We start from the raw sequence: 17,835 nt of genomic DNA, 5'->3' as shown, positions 1-17,835 counted from the left end.
AGGAATAGTGACCCATTGCTGGTGTCGGTGGAATAGTGGCCCATTGTTGGTGTCAGTGAAAGGAATAGTGGCCCATTGTTGGTTGCAGTGGAATAGTGGCCCGTTGTTGGTGTCAGTGGAATAGTGGCCCATTGTTGGTGTCAGTGGAAGGATAAGGGCCTCATTGTTAGTGTCAGTGGAAGGAATAGTGGCCCACCATTGGTGTCAGTAGAAGGTATAGTGCCCCATCATTGGTGTCAGTGGAAGGATAAGGGTCCCATTGTTAGTGTCAGTAGAAGGAATAATGGCCCATTGTCGGCATCAGTGGAAAGAATAGTGCCCCATTGTTGGTATCAGTGGAAAGAATAGTGGCACATTGTTGGTGTCAGTGGAAGGATAAGAGTCCCATTGTTGGTGTCAGTGGAAAGAATAGTGACCCCAGTGTTGGTGTCAGTGGGAGGAATTATACCCCACTGTTGGTGTCAGTGGGAGGAATGGTACCTCAAAGCAGTTGTTATTTGTGGGATTAGTGACCCAGATGCTGGTTAAAGTGGAAGTATACTTCCCCTGTAGACACTTACTTATAGGTAAGCCTATATCAAGGCTTTAGGAGATATTTACATTACGTGTAGCCGGTGACATCACTGGTGCATGCACTCTGAAGAACAACCAAGGGTGCCATTCCTTCAGAGCCCTGTGCCATGAACGGCCGCTCCCATGTGCATGCGCAGGAGTGACTCACATAGCCGGAGCCAGCCAACCCAGAAGAAACTTAACCCCTTCATGCCAAGCGTATGCATATATGCGGCCTCGGTTTTCAGGGGTTATACCGAGATAATGCCCGCAGCTGCAGGCATCATCCCGGTACCGTTTTTTAGAGCCAGCGATCGGCTTTCCAGCAATAACAACCGATGCGGATAAAAGCCGCTCGATTGTTATCCCGAAGGAGTGGGAGGAGACATCCCCCCCTCCGGCCGCCTCTAGCCGCTGTGACCGGGCCTCCCGTCCCACCAGGGGGACCCGATCTGCGATCCGGCACTTCCGGTGTCTAGTCATAGACTGGAACGAAGCCGTAAATGGCTTTGTTCCAGTCTCCTGAATGTAAACACAGAAGCGACATCACGACGTCACTTCCTGTTTACTCGGCTGCCAATGGCGCCAGACTTAAAAAAATACACAGTATTCAGAATCGCCGTTTTTGGCAATCTGAATACTTTGAAATGCAAAGGAGGGATTGGAGGTCTTTTAGACCCCCGATCCCTCCATAAAGAGCACCTGTCACCACCTATTACTGTCACAAGGGATGTTTACATTCCTTGTGACAGCAATAAAAGTGATCTTTTTTTTTTTTTTAAACACAATTTAATAATATAAAAATAACTAAAATGAATAAGAATTTTTTTTTTGAAAGCGCCCCCGTCCCCGCGAGCTCACGCAGCAAAGAAAACGCATACGGAAGTCGCGCCCACATATGTAAACGGTGTTCAAATCACACATGTGAGGTATCGCCACGATCATCAGAGCGAGAGCAATAATTCTAGCACTAGACCTCCTCTATAACTCAAACCTGGCAACCGTAAAAAAAAATTAAAGCGTCGCCTATGGAGATTGTTAGGTACCGTAGTTTGTCGCCATTCCACGAGTGCGTGCAATTATAAAGCGTGACATGTTTACTCTTTCACATCATCTTTCACATTATACAAAAAAATTGGGCTAACTTTACTGTTTCGTTGTTTTAAAAATTCATGAAAGTGTTCCTTTTCCCAAAAATTTGTGTTTAAAACACCGTTGCACAAATACCGTGTGATATAAAATATTGCAACAATCGCCATTTTATTCTCTAGATTCTCTGCTAAATATATATATATATAATGTTTGGCTGTTCTAAGTAAATTTTCTGGCAAAAAATACGGATCTTAACTGGTAAACACCAAATGTCAGAAATAGGCTTAGGCATGAAAGGGTTATTCCTCTTTAAAGCCGGAGTGAGGTGACCACTGATATAAATCACCATCATGAAGTGTTTGTAGTCTCCGAGAGAGCAGTAAGGAATAGCTGGGATTGAGCACTCCCTAGGGGGCGCTGTTGTGTGTATTAGAGTCATTAGAAAACACTGTAGGATGTGAAGTTCCTCGGAGTGGATGACCAATGTCGAGGAAGGTGAGAGCGAAGCGCACATTCCATTGCTCGGTGTGGTCATGTGCTCTCCTCACCTCCTGTACACAGCAGTTCAGTATTGTGTGTTGCTGAGCGCTGTGTGTTGTTTATGATGCTGCGTGGCCCCTCCCTCCGTCTCTCACAAGGACACTCCCCGTACGATGTGAATGGACGGCGCCCCCTACTCACTGAGCTCGCCCCGCCCTTCTGTCATAGGGGAAGGTGCAGCACACCGTCACCTCCAGGACAGCCCGCAGTAGCAGGGAAGCCGCTGGTGTCCCTTGGTAACGGGGCTGGGGCTGGATAGAGCTGAGAGGAGACGAGTCCACACTTCTTCCGGGAGAGCAGGGAGCCGCCCCCTCCACCCTGATCCTTCCATAATACTTACCTGCTGCTAATCCTCAGCCCTCATCACCGAACACACACCAACATGACTGAGCTCCGGAGGAGAGGCCCGGGGGAGCCCGAGGACGACAACACCAGTGACAGGGTGAGTGTGTGCGGACTGACTGGGAGCAGGTCACCTGTGTGCATGGCCTAGTGAGGGCACTACTACCTTCATCACTGAGGGCACTGCCTTCATCTGTGGGGGGCACTACTTTCATCACTGAGGGCACTGCCTTCATCTGTGGGGGGCACTACTTTCATCACTGAGGGCACTGCCTTCATCTGTGGGGGGCACTACTTTCATCTGTGAAAGAGGGATATCTGAAAAGGACTTTCATCTGTGGGGGCACTACCTTCATCACTGGGGACACTACTTTAAAGTAAGGTATAAAGCAGTGCCCCCCACAGATGAAGGCAGTGCCCCCAGTGATGAAGGCAGTGCCCCCAGTGATGAAGGCAGTGCCCCCAGTGATGAAGGTAGTGCCCCCCACAGATGAAGGCAGTGACCTCAGTGATGAAAGTAGTGCCCATCTGTGGGGGGCACTACCTACATCGCGGGGAGCACTGTCTTCATCTGTGGGGGTCACTACCTTCATGACTGGGGTCACTACCTACATCGCGGGGGGCACTGCCTTCATTTGTGGGGGGCACTACCTACATCGCGGGGGGCACTGTCTTCATCTGTGGGGGGCACTACTTTCATCACTGAGGGCACTGCCTTCATCTGTGGGGGGCACTACTTTCATCTGTGAAAGAGGGATATCTGAAAAGGACTTTCATCTGTGGTGGCACTACCTTCATCACTGAGGACACTACTTTAAAGTAAGGTATAAATAAAGTAGTGCCCTCAGTGATGAAAGTAGTGCCCATCTGTAAGGGGCACTACCGTCCTCACTGGGGGCACTACTTTCATCTGTGGGGGGCACTACCTTCATCACTGTGGGGGGACACTACCTTCATCACTGTGGGGGGACACTACCTTCATCACTGTGGGGGGACACTACCTTCATCACTGTGGGGGGGGCACTACCTTCATCACTGTGGGGGGGTCACTACCTTCATCACTGTGGGGGGGGCACTACCTTCATCACTGTGGGGGGGGGCACTACCTTCATCACTGTGGGGGGGGCACTACCTTCATCACTGTGGGGGGGGCACTACCTTCATCACTGTGGGGGGGGGCACTACCTTCATCACTGTGGGGGGGGGGCACTACCTTCATCACTGTGGGGGGGGGCACTACCTTCATCACTGTGGGGGGGGGCACTACCTTCATCACTGTGGGGGGGGGGGGCACTACCTTCATCACTGTGGGGGGGGCACTACCTTCATCACTGTGGGGGGGGGGCACTACCTTCATCACTGTGGGGGGGGGCACTACCTTCATCACTGTGGGGGGGGGGCACTACCTTCATCACTGTGGGGGGGGGGCACTACCTTCAATACTGTGGGGGGGCACTACCTTCATCATTGTGGGGGGGGGCACTACCTTCATCACTGTGGGGGGGGGCACTACCTTCATCACTGTGGGGGGGGGGCACTACCTTCATCACTGTGGGGGGGGGGGGCACTACCTTCATCACTGTGGGGGGGGGGGGCACTACCTTCATCACTTTCGGGGGGGGGCACTACCTTCATCACTGTGGGGGGGCACTACCTTCATCACTGTGGGGGGGGCACTATCTTTATCACTGGGGAGGACTACCTTCATCATTTGTGGGGGCACTATCTTCATCACTGGAGAGGAGTACCTTCATCTGTGGGGGGCACTGCTACCTTCATCATTTGTGGGGGGCACTATTACCTTCATCTGTGGGGGGGTAGGTCCTAGCTTCTGTGGGCGATCATACATTCATTTCCACACCCGATTTCAATCAGATATACTCTACTCCTATTACTCTGACTTTGCTAAGCCCTCCACACGTTTAGGGTGGGTTCACATTAGCTCTGAAAAGTGATTCATGGTGGATCACTTTTCAGAGTGTGGCTAAACAGCTCCTGTCCGAGATTCAGGAAGCGATCCTGCTGCCTCATGAATGCCAAAGGGAATAATGCACCACAAACATAAGCCCCATTCACTTGACTTTCACAGGTCACATGTCATCTTATTTATTACAGATACTTACAGTGCCTTGCAAAAGTATTCACCCCCCCTGGCATTTTTCATGTTTTGTTGACTCACAGCCTGGAATTAACATGGATTGTTTGAGGATTTGCATCATTTAATTCATAGAACATGCCCACAAGTTTGAAGATTGTGTGTTTTTTGTTTTTTTTTTTTGTTTTTTTCTTTATTGTGAAGCAAACAACAAATAGGACAGAAAAATTTGCATAACTATTCACCCCCCTAAAGTCAATACTTTGTAGAGCCGCCTTTTGCGGCTATCACAGCTTCAAGTCATTTTGGATAAGTCTCTATGAGCTTGTCACATCTTACCACTGGGATTTTTGCCCATTCATTCTTGAAAAACTGCTCCAGCTCCTTCAAGTTGGATGGTTTACGCTTGTGAACAGCAATCTTTAAGTCTGACCACAGATTTTCTATTGGATTGAGGTCTGGGCTTTGACTAGGCCATTCCAACACATTTACATGTTTCCCCTTAAACCACTCAAGTGTTGCTTTAGCAGTGTGTTTGGGGTCATTGTCCTGCTGGAAGGTGAACCTCCGTTCTAGCCTCAAATCACACACAGAATGGTACAGGTTTTGCTCAAGAATATCCCTGTATTTAGCACCATCCATCTTTCCCTCAACTCTGACCAGTTTCCTAGTCCCGGCTGCTGAAAAACATCCCCACCGCATGATGCTGCCACCACCATGTTTCACTGTGGGGATGGTGTTCTTTGGGGGATGTGATGTGTTGGGTTTGCACCAGACATAGCGTTTTCTTTGTTGACCAAAAAGTCCTTTTAGTCTCATCAGACCAGAGCACCTTCCTCCATACATTTTGGAAGTCTCCCACTTGCCTTTTCACAAACTCAAAACGTACCATTTTGTTTTTTGCTGAAAGTAATGGCTTTCTTCTGGTCACTCTGCCATAAAGCCCAACACTATGAAGCGTACGGCTTATTGTAGTCCTATGTACAGATACTCCAGTCTCTGCTGTGGAACTCTGCAGCTCCTCCAGGGTTACCTTAGGTCCCTGTGCTACCTCTCTGATTAATGTCCTCCTTGCCCGGTCTGTGAGTTTTGGTGTGCGGCCGTCTCTTGGCAGGTTTTCTGTTGTGCCATGTTCTTTCCATTTGGTTATGATAGATTTGATGGTGTTACTAGGGATCATCAAAGATTTGGATATTTTTTTATAACCTAACCCTGACTTGTACTTCTCAACAACATTGTCCCTTACTTGCTTGGAGAGTTCCTTGGTCTTCATGGCAGTGTTTGGTTAGTGGTGCCTCTTGCTTAGGTGTTGCAGCCTCTGGGGTCTTTCAAAAAGGTGTGTATATGTAATGACAGATTATGTGACACTTATATTGCACACAGGTGGACATCATTTCACTAATTATGTGACTTCTGAAGGTAATTGGTTGCACCAGAGCTTTTTATGGGCTTCATAACAAAGGGGGTAAATACATACGCACATGCCAATTATCAGTTTATTTCTGAAAAATAGTTTTATGTATATAATTTTCTAATATTACTTCACCAGCTTAGACTTTTGTGTTCTGGTCCATCACATATAATTCAGATTAAATAAACATTGCACTAAAGGCTGTAATGTAACAAAATAGATAAAAAGCCAAGGGGGGTGAATACTTTTGCAAAGCTCTATATATAGCACTGTCAACTTGACTTGCTGCTTTAAATTTGCTGTGACACAAAGCCTTGTGGCTCTGTTATGTAAACAGCCCGTTCTGGCTGTATTATAGACTTTAGGTATGTGGGCAGTTGGGTTGACGATAAATCCATAGCTAAGTTACCACCCCCTGGCCACCAAGGTGAAAGAGACCTTGAATTCTGCAACACATAGTCACTATGGCCTGTGACTAGACACTGCTGTGTCACACATTTCGGGGGAGGGGAGAGTGGGTACATGGTTTTGACAGGTACCTGCTCCCATTTCCAAGTAAGATCACCAATCAGCGATCTACTACATTTCCAACCCCACCTCCTCCCCTGCTGCCTTCTGGGACATACACAGGTTCCACAAGACAGCGGGACCATTTAGAAAGTACAGTGTGACTCGCGCACACTGTAGGAGACCGGAGCCTGAAACTCCACTGCAGGTTTCTTTTATTTACAATACCAGTGACAGGTAAATGTCCTAATATTAAAGGTCAACAGCTACAGTATTTGTAGCTGCTGACTCTTAATTTTTTTTTCTCTTTTCATACTGGAGCTCCTCCCTTTTTTAAACAGGTTCTTCAGTCTGTTTGAAAAAAAAAAAGTCAGCAGTTACAAATACTTTAATAAAAGGACACTTGCTTATTCAGGGATCCAGCATTGTCCTCATCAGGGGCACTTCTTCACCGGTCTTTGGGTCCCCGGCGCCAGCATCTTAAAGTGGTTGTAAAGGCAGAAATGCATTAACCGCTTCAGCCCCGGAAGAATTTACCCCCTTCCTGACCAGAGCACTTTTTGCGATTCGGCACTGCGTCGCTTTAACTGACAATTGCGCGGTCGTGCATTGTACCCAAACAAAATTGACGTCTTTTTTTTCCCCACAAATAGAGCTTTCTTTTGGTGGTATTTGGTCACCCCTACGGTTTTTATTTTTTGCGTTATAAACAAAAAAAGAGTGACAATTTTGAAAAAAAAGCAATATTTTTTACTTTTTGCTATAAAAAATATCATCCAAAAATATGTAAAAAAAAACATTTTTTTTCTCAGTTTAGGCCAATATGTATTCTTCTACATATTTTTGTTAAAAAAAAAAAAAAATCACAATAAGCGTATATTGATTGGTTTGCGCAAAAGTTATACCGTCTACAAAATAGGGGATAGTTTTTATGGCATTTTTATTTATTTTTTATTAGTAATGGCGGCGATATGCGATTTTTTTTTTTTTTTTTTTTTTTTTTTTTTTTTTTTTTTTTTATTGGGACTGCGACATTATGGCGGACACATCGTACACTTTTTACACTATTTTGGGACCATTGTCATTTATACAACAATCAGTGCTATAAAACTGCATTGATTACTGTGTAAATGACACTGGCAGTGAAGGTGTTAACCACTAGGGGGTGGTAAAGGGGTTAAGTGTGTCCTAGGGAGTGATTCTAACTGTGGGGGGGAGGGGTTACACCTCACTTGACAGCGATCACTGCTCTCTGACAGAGAGCTGTGATCTCTGTCCTGTCACTAGACAGAACAGGGAAATGCTTTGTTTACAAAAGCATCTCCCTGTTCTACCTCTCCGTGGCACGATCACGGGCACTCGGCGGACATCGAGTCTGCGGGACCCGCGGTCATGGAGACCGTGGCAGGCGTGCACGCACCCGCAGCACCGCTTCTTAAAGGGGAAGTACCTGTGCACCCTTTTGCCCACTAGCGCCATTCTGCCGACGTAAATCTGCGTGCGCTGGTCGGCAAGTGGTTTAGATAAAAAGCCTTCAGCTGATCTCGCACAGTTTCATTCCTGCATGTCAGTCCCGATTTCGAGGGCAATTTCAGAGACGTCTGTGCCAGTTTCTGCACAGATGTCAATGGAAATCGCATCCCGAAATCGGCAAAAGTAGTACAGAAACTGCTTTTGGGAATTTGGACAGTGAAATTGCCGCCGATTTGACATTCGATTTGACATGTCAAATCGCATCAATGTGAACCAGGGCTTAGGTTCCGCTTTAAAGCTGATTAGTTAAACTTTCACTTTAACTAATCCATTTGAGCCAAGCTGCCCCAAACAATTGTATGTAGCTTCAGCTGCATACATTACTCAGCACCGTTTTTCAGGTGTGGGAAACAAACATCCATTCCACCCGAAACAAAATTGAGTTTAGGCTACCAAAGTTTGCTGCCCCAACCTTGCAGTTTTTGTGGCTCCTTTGCTTTGCTATGCTAGGGTCCTATAGAGCCACCTTGTCATGTTAAACTCACAGAGTACTTCATCTCGACATGCAAATGTTGTCTGTGTGTATGGGCACACATGCACAATGGCACTAGCACAGACTAGCCAATAGGATTTATGGATGTCATTAGAAAAGATGGGATCTGTAGATCAGAGGCTTTCAGTGAGGGACCACATGCGCACTCACTGGCCAGAAGTTCTGGGAAGAAGCACAGAGGAAGGTGGAGGCTGTGGCTAACAACCAGATTTAAATGCAAGTGTTTCTGGAAGTATTTGGAAATAATTATTTATATTTTTTTTCCAATGCTAAACCGGTGAAAAGAAACGTATTGCTGTTAAAACCGTGAGACCTACTATGACTAAAAGCAAAACATTTTTTATTTTGGATCGTTGGATATAACAAAGAGGGATTAGAACACCTTTCAGGTTTTATTGCTGTCTGTGCCCCATTTGGAAAAATTCACTCTCTCTATGTACCATTAACACCAAGAGTGAAAGAGACAGAAAATCCCACATTTTGGGTTGTCCCCTAAACAGGAATAGAGGGGAAATCTTCCAATGGGGACACTAGTTTTGGTGACAACCAGGAATTTGCTCACTTTGGAGGGATTTCCCCTCTTTTCCTGTTTTGGCTTTGGGACAAGAAGTGAAGGGAAATCTCCCCAATAGGACACGGGGGGGAAAAAAAAAAAACCTGCCGCGTTAAAACCCTCCCTTACTCTATAGTTCAAACTCACTAAGCAAAAGACCAGTTTAATGTCCTTCAGACTGTAGGGGAGCTGGACTGTGGCCAGTGGGAGTTGAAATTGTCCTGGCGTCAGCGGAAGGAATAGTGTCTCGTCATTGGTGTCTATAGAAGGAATAGTGCCCCATCATTGCTATTGGTGAGAGGGATAGTGCCCCATAATTGGTGTTGGTGGAAGGGATTGTACCTCATAGTTGGTGTCATTGGGAGGCATAGTGCCCCATTGTTGGTGTCAGTGTGAGGAATAGTACCCCATTGTTGGTGTCAGTGGGAGGAATAGTGCCCCATTGTTGGTGTCAGTGGGAGGAATAGTGCCCCATTGTTGGTGTTAGTGGGAGGAATAGTGGCCCATTGTTGGTGTCAGTGGGGGCAATAGTGGCCCATTGTTGGTGTCAGTGGGGGCAATAGTGGCCCATTGTTGGTGTCAGTGGGGGCAATAGTGGCCCATTGTTGTCAGTCGGGGCAATAGTGGCCCATTGTTGGTGTCAGTCGGAGCAATAGTGGCCCATTGTTGGTGTCAGTCGGAGCAATAGTGGCCCATTGTTGGTGTCAGTCGGAGCAATAGTGGCCCATTGTTGGTGTCAGTCGGAGCAATAGTGGCCCATTGTTGGTGTCAATGGGAGCAATCGTGGCCCATTGTTGGTGTCAGTGGGAGCAATAGTGGCCCATTGTTGGTGTCAGTGGGAGCAATAGTGGCCCATTGTTGGTGTCAGTGGGAGCAATAGTGTATTGCATCAGTGAGAGAAAAAGTGCCCCAAGGGCTGGATAAAGGCAAGCAAAGGTCCATTGCTTTATAAAAAATGGGGGGAAAAAAATAGCGTTTTTAGGCATAATATTTTTATTTGTTTTATTTTTTACCCTTTGTTTTTTTTAATGGGCCTATACACACAGGCTTGTAAACATGCCACAACAGGGAATGAGAGGAAATCCCTCCAAAGTGAGGGAAATCTGCAGTAGTCACCAGAACTAGTGTCCCCATTGGAAATTCCCCTCTCTATTCCTGTCCTGGCAAGTGCCCAAAGCGTGGGATTGTAGAACTATTTGACCAATGTCAGATTTTCAATTCTGCTGCTAGGAAAAAAATAAGTAGTGGTAAGATCGCTAATGGCAGCAGAAAGATCGCCAGGAGGCTGCCTGACTTTTAAAATACGGACACTTACCTATCCAGGGTGCCCGCAGGGTGCCCGCTGTTGCTCGGCTCTCGGGTGCTGCTGCCCCCATCTTCGGTAAGGGAATCAGGAAGTGAAGCCTTGCGGTTTCACTTCCCGCTTCCCTACTGCGCATGCGTGAGTCGTGCTGTGCAATCCGGATGGTCCCTGCTGTCTCTGGGACCCGTGTGTTTCCCAGCAGACAGCGGCGGGGGTGGGGGATGGGTGCGGGTAGAGGCATAGACTGCGGGAGTCTATGCCCGGAAGTGGGTGCAAATACCTGTATTAGACAGGTATCTGCACCCCCCTCCCACCTGAAAGGTGCCAAATGTGACACCGGAGGGGAGGAGGGTTCTGGAAAGCGGAGGTTCAATTTTTGTGTGAACCTCCACTTTAACCCTTTCCTTGCCAGTGTCATTAGTAGAGGGACAGTGCATATTTTTTAGAACTGAAAGTACTGGTGTTACTGGTCCCGAAAAAAGTATCAGAAGTGTCATTTAGTGTCCGATTTAAAAAAATTGTGTCCGATGTGTCACCGCAATGTTGCAGTCCCGCTATAAGTTGCTGATTGCCGCCATTACTAGTAAAAAAATAAATAAAAATTCCATAAAAATATCCCATAGTTTGTAGATGCTATAACTTTTGTGCAAACCTATCAATATACGCTTATTGGGATTTTTTTTTATACCAAAAATATGTAGCAGAATACATACTGGGCTAAATTGATGAAGAAATTCCTTTTTACTTTTTTATTTATTTTTTTATTGGGAATGTTTTATAGCAGAAAGTAAAAAATATATAGTTTTTTTGTTGTTGTTTATAGCGCAAAAAATATAAACCCGCTGAGGTGATCAAATACCACCAAAAGAAACCTCTATTTGTAGGAAAAAAAAGACAGAATCCCAATCATAAGTTATGTATTGCATGAATTCCCAATCATAAGTTAAGTATCGCATCTCATAATCTGTTTGTTCAAAATAGGATTGTATTCACAAACGTAGTATCTGTGCTGCAGAACGATGCAAAATGATCAATGATTTTTCACCCTGGCCAATCAGAACAGTTTGAATCCGATTTAAATAGAGAGTTAATTGATCAGAAGGGAAGTTATGGCAATTTGATTGTTTGTGAATGTGGTCATTTTGGTTACACATGGATCGGGTAATAAAATCAAAGAGTATATGGCCTAGGAAGAATTAGTTTTGTGGCTATGATGTGTCCCACTACCTGTAGTCCACTTGTGAATCCAGATATTGACACTCCCCATACAGATGAGTGGAAAATCTCGTATTTATACCAGGAAGTGACTTGCATTCACTGCATGTCACAATCACACCGAAGACATGGATATAGTTTTCAAGACTGCTTGAAGGTGATCTTGTGGTTACTGCAAGAAATGTTCACATTTTTCTAGTGCCTTTTTTCCGAAATTGGCTATTAAGCCAGGGCAGAGGAGAACAGAGATGTCGGCCCTAGCAACCAATCGGATGCCATTTTTTAAGCTGCAATTCAAAACTGAAAGCAAGCAATGCTACAAGCAATGTGCTAGAGGCAATACTTTTATTATCCTCAAGTGGTATTGTGTGTGTTTGTAAATATAATTACATATTCCTTTGTCCTGCTATTCCTGTAATTTGGGGGGGAATTCTGATGTTTTAGGATGGAGATTATACTCGGGTCCTATCCACACTAGTGTATTGTGACAACTCGTGCAAATTTGTGCATTTTTTTTACACGCGTTCACATAAACTAAACTAAACACTAAACTAAAATAAGCGGGTTCTTGCGCACATAAAACATGCAAGAAAGAGCGGTAACGAGAGTGCAGAATGAGCCAAGATGAAAAGGGAACAGCTGTGTTTGTCGTGCTGAAGATTGCCTATTGACATGAATGGGTTGTCTTACTCGCAAAGCGTGACAATGTGCCAAAAAAAACGCCTATGTTTAATGCCTTACAGTGGAACTAAACTCCCTCAATCAGTATTAATTATTTGTAATCGTTATGCTGTTAGCAATAGTAAACAGATAGGAAAAAAATATTATCTTTACTTGTTTTTAAACCTTTTTTTTTACATTTCTTCATTTACTTCCTGGTTTCTGGCCTAGGCCAAAATGATGTCATACATCCCAGGAGATTTCCTGGGCATTTTTTTTCTTTTATCTGGAGAATAGGAAGTGGAGTTTTCTTTTAGTAAATAAATAGGAAAGTATGAAAAAAACATTTTAAAGTTTGTTATAAAATTTTGCAAACAGATAATTTTTCTCCTTCACTGATAGGTGGCATTGATGAGGCTGCACAGAAGGGATCTGATGGGCGGCACTGAAGGGCACTGGTAGACGGCACTGACAAGCAGCACACATAGGTGACTGTGCACTTTGCAGTTGCTCCAGAGCTTAGTAAATGAGGTGAAGCTTCACTTTGCAAAGAATACCCAATTACATGCAAGGAAAATAAAAAAGAGAGCATTTTACACATGATTGGAAATAGAAGTCAGCAGAGCTTCCCCTCATTTACTAAGCTCTGGAGCAACTGCACCTGCAAAGTACACTGTCTGCCTTTAGTAAATGAAACCCAGTATAATTCTGCTTTTAATAGAAACAGTCTTTTTTTGCAAAAACAAAGACAGTATAGTTCAATGCAGAGTATGGGTCCATTAACACCATATGCATTGGGTGCCGATGCAAAGAAAAAGTCCCATAAGCCGCGCATCACAACAAAACCCTGTATGTGAAAAGTCAAAACAGCCTCAGTCTGGGCTCCATCCAGGCCACCCCCCCAATGTGTTTTGGCCTTCCCATGGGGATAAATCATGCCCAACACAGTCCGGGTGTATAGAGAAGGCAATTTGCCTTATGTTCAGTTCATACCAAGGTGCTGCATTGGTTGTCGTGTAAAACACAGCATCGCAGAAAGCTGTGGTGCATAGAAATGAATAAAATGTCATACGGTGACATTTCAATAGGGTTAAAACATGAAAAGAAAAAGTAACTAGTACAATTCATTGTACCAAGGCATCACACCTCCCTTACACAATGCACACCAGTGAACGCACATAATACAGAGCTGGCATGAATAGGCCCTCAGGACCTGATTAAAGTTGTGTAAAAGGAGTAGTACTTGTTCTATAATTATTGAAATATAATTATCACTTTATTCACCTATAGTTTATATAAGAACAGTGTCTAGCTGATATATGGCATTGTATCAGTTTGGTGTCCGTTATTTGATCGAAATGGATTCCATCAAAGCCATAGTTGGTTTAATGACCTCCTGCTCGCTGTATAGACAATCGATGGCGGGTGGGACGACGTCATGCGGCGTGCAGCGTGGCGATCATGGGCGAGCTGTGTCCCTGATCTCGGTAAAGAGCCGATGACGTGGTTCTTTACCTATGTGATTGGCTGTGTCCAATCACAGCCGATCACATGTAAACACAGCAGTGCCGGTAATTGGCTCTCCTCCCCTCACACTGACGGAGTGTGAGGCGAGGAGAGCCGATCAGCGGCACCTCCACACAGGGGAGACTGAACAGATAGTCAGTGCCCTGATTATTAGTGCAGCCCCAACAGTGCCCAGCAGTGATGCCAATTTGTGCCCATTAGTGATGCCAATCTGTGGCTATTAGCGGTGCTCGTCAGTGCCGCCTATTAGTGCCTCCTACCATTAGGGCTGCTGAAATTAATCGCAGCATCGATGCATCGCGATTCGGGTGTCCCCGATGCAGCATCGATGCATGCGACCCGAATAATCGATTTCTGGCCCCGCCCCCTCCCGGGAGAGCGCTCCGTGCGTAAAGCTGTTATTAGTGTGTGTATATTCCGCTCATGTGACTCTCGGCCGCGCCTCCCTCCTCTCAGTCTCTCCTGATGTCAGCTCCGCCCACTGACTGGAGCTATCAGGTCAGAAGAGAGGCGGGCGGGGCTGATATTAGGAGAGACGTGAGTGGATGGAGGCGTGGCCGAGAGTCACATGACCGGAATATACACACACACACTAATAACAGCTTTACGCACGGAGCGCTGTCCCGGGAGAATTCACTGCTGACCTCAGGAGAGATACGATGGAAAGAATGTGATAGTCATGCCAAGTATCGACAACTGGCGGCTGGAATGGAGATCGGGGGGAGATGGTGAGCAGGCAGATCGCCATGCTCATTACAGGCTGCCACCGGCAGAGTAGCATGTGAGTACAGAGGGGGAGGGGGGGCGCTGTGACACAAGTCCATATCATAAATTGTCTTCTATGTGCCTTCATCACACCACAACTCTGCATTATTGTCCGCTGTCTGTGCCCATCTCCTGTGCCATGTCCACCGCAGTCTTTGCCCATCTCCTGTGCCATGTCCACCGCAGTCTTTGCCCATCTCCTGTGCCATGTCCGCCGCAGTCTGTGCCCATCTCCTGCGCCATGTCCGCCACAGTCTGTGCCCATCTCCTGTGCCATGTCCGCCGCAGTCTGTGACCATCTCCTGTGCCATATCCGCCGCAGTCTGTGACCATCTCCTGTGCCATGTCTCCCGCAGCCTGTGACCATCTCCTGTGCCATGTCCGCCGCAGTCTGTGCCCATCTCCTGTGCCATGTCCGCCGCAGTCTGTGCCCATCTTCTGTGCCATGTCCGCCGCAGTCTGTGCCCATCTCCTGTAGCATGTCCGCAGTCTCTGCCCATCTCCTGTACCATGTCTGCAGTCTCTGACCATCTCCTGTAGCATGTCTGCAGTCTCTGCCCATCTCCTGTACCATGTCTGCAGTCTCTGCCCATCTCCTGTAGCATGTCTGCAGTCTCTGACCATCTCCTGTAGCATGTCTGCAGTCTCTGACCATCTCCTGTAGCATGTCTGCAGTCTCTGACCATCTCCTGTAGCATGTCTGCAGTCTCTGACCATCTCCTGTAGCATGTCTGCAGTCTCTGACCATCTCCTGTAGCATGTCTGCAGTCTCTGACCATCTCCTGTAGCATGTCTGCAGTCTCTGACCATCTCCTGTAGCATGTCTGCAGTCTCTGACCATCTCCTGTAGCATGTCTGCAGTCTCTGACCATCTCCTGTAGCATGTCTGCAGTCTCTGACCATCTCCTGTAGCATGTCTGCAGTCTCTGACCATCTCCTGTAGCATGTCTGCAGTCTCTGACCATCTCCTGTAGCATGTCTGCAGTCTCTGACCATCTCCTGTAGCATGTCTGCAGTCTCTGACCATCTCCTGTAGCATGTCTGCAGTCTCTGACCATCTCCTGTAGCATGTCCGCAGTCTCTGACCATCTCCTGTAGCATGTCCGCAGTCTCTGACCATCTCCTGTAGCATGTCCGCAGTCTCTGACCATCTCCTGTAGCATGTCCGCACTCTCTGACCATCTCCTGTAGCATGTCCGCACTCTCTGACCATCTCCTGTAGCATGTCCGCACTCTCTGACCATCTCCTGTAGCATGTCCGCACTCTCTGACCATCTCCTGTAGCATGTCCGCACTCTCTGACCATCTCCTGTAGCATGTCCGCACTCTCTGACCATCTCCTGTAGCATGTCCGCACTCTCTGACCATCTCCTGTAGCATGTCCGCACTCTCTGACCATCTCCTGTAGCATGTCCGCAGTCTCTGATCATCTCCTGTAGCATGTCTGCAGTCTCTGATCATCTCCTGTAGCATGTCTGCAGTCTCTGATCATCTCCTGTAGCATGTCTGCAGTCTCTGATCATCTCCTGTAGCATGTCTGCAGTCTCTGATCATCTCCTGTAGCATGTCTGCAGTCTCTGATCATCTCCTGTAGCATGTCTGCAGTCTCTGATCATCTCCTGTAGCATGTCTGCAGTCTCTGATCATCTCCTGTAGCATGTCTGCAGTCTCTGATCATCTCCTGTAGCATGTCTGCAGTCTCTGATCATCTCCTGTAGCATGTCTGCAGTCTCTGATCATCTCCTGTAGCATGTCTGCAGTCTCTGATCATCTCCTGTAGCATGTCTGCAGTCTCTGATCATCTCCTGTAGCATGTCTGCAGTCTCTGATCATCTCCTGTAGCATGTCTGCAGTCTCTGATCATCTCCTGTAGCATGTCTGCAGTCTCTGATCATCTCCTGTAGCATGTCTGCAGTCTCTGATCATCTCCTGTAGCATGTCTGCAGTCTCTGATCATCTCCTGTAGCATGTCTGCAGTCTCTGATCATCTCCTGTAGCATGTCCGCAGGCTCTGACCATCTCCTTTAGTATTTTGGAAGAGAGCCTGGAGCTCCTCTGCTGTCTCTTTTTTTCTTAAGAACAGATAGAATAAAAAAAATGGAGTCCTCCTGACTACTTGAATTTTTTTTGAGAACTTGCGGACTTGCGCTGTAATCGTGATGCATCGCGGAATCGAATCGAATCGTTGACTTGATAATCGTAATCGAATCGTGAGGCCAGTGAAGATGCGCAGCCCTAGTGCCCATCAGTGCAGCCTCATCAGTGCGCACATCAGTGAAGGAGAAACATTTACTTTACAAAATTTTCTAACAAACCTAAGAAAAACCCTTTTTACTTTTTTATTTTATTTTTTTTACAAACTTTTCTGTCTTTTTTGGTGTGGGTTTTTTTTTTTTTTTCAGCAAAAAATAATTTTTTTTGGCATTGTACCACCAAAATAAAGCTCTATTTGTGTGAGGAAAAAATGTAATTTGGGTACAGTGTTGCATGACCGTGTAATTGTCATTCAAAGTGGGACAGTGCTGAAAGCTGGAAATTGGCCTGGGCAGGAAGGGGCCAAAAGTGCCCAGTATTGAAGCGGTTAAAATGCTAAAACCCGTGCGGAAAGAAATATGTAGGCTACCATAGCTGATTGCTGTAAAAATGTTGTCCCCCAGTGATGACTGTTGCAAGATCACTATCACTCTTTCGGTTGCCACAAGATTCCACTGCAATTATAATCAGCCATTGGGCAGCCACAGATGATGTATGCGCACAGGCATTGCGTTCCCTGGAACTCGTAGAAAGTGTCATAGACACTCTCTAGAATTCCGTCACACCTCTGCACAGCCAGTGTGGGTACTTGCAACAGAATCATGTAATGTCGGAAGGATGGGCACTGAGACCGAAGTGTTCATACTCGGAAACTTCATTACGGTGAGCCTAATAAAATCCCAGGCTCAGTGTTACTGATCTCGCTGCTCGTCTACTGCACTTGTCACACAGACAGATGCAGCAGCTAAGGAGATTTGTTCTGGGGATTGCATGTGCTGGGAAGCTTGTCATGAATGGGACAGCTTCCTGCATAGGCCTCCTAGGTTGCTAGGATGCCGAGGACTTCTGGCATTCTAGCAACCAGTGACTCAGCAGACAGCAGTGCGGTGTAGTAGGAGGATGTGGGAGGTGGCTCAGTCTGATCCCTGACTCTTATGGCAGAGGATGGAACAGTGATGCACAGCTGCTATTCAGCCCAATAGTGGCAATAGAA

General features: G+C 46.5%; 1 protein-coding gene across 1 annotated transcript in view; it reads left to right on the top strand.

Annotated features, from left to right (window-relative positions):
• Nucleotides 1-2,311: 2,311 nt before the first annotated feature.
• The window catches only part of CDS1 (CDP-diacylglycerol synthase 1), a 130,784-nt gene continuing 115,260 nt past the window's right edge, over nucleotides 2,312-17,835 (top strand). Inside the window, exon 1 of the mRNA XM_073600220.1 lies at nucleotides 2,312-2,626. Coding sequence (XP_073456321.1) covers nucleotides 2,567-2,626 — 60 coding nt within the window. The 5' untranslated portion in view covers nucleotides 2,312-2,566. The remainder of the gene's footprint in view (nucleotides 2,627-17,835) is intronic.

This window comes from Aquarana catesbeiana, linkage group LG01, assembly GCF_042186555.1.
Source record: "Aquarana catesbeiana isolate 2022-GZ linkage group LG01, ASM4218655v1, whole genome shotgun sequence".
NCBI classification, from domain to species: Eukaryota; Metazoa; Chordata; class Amphibia; order Anura; family Ranidae; genus Aquarana; species Aquarana catesbeiana.
Note: the sequence above shows the minus strand (reverse complement) of the source record. Positions and strands in the feature narration are given on the sequence as shown.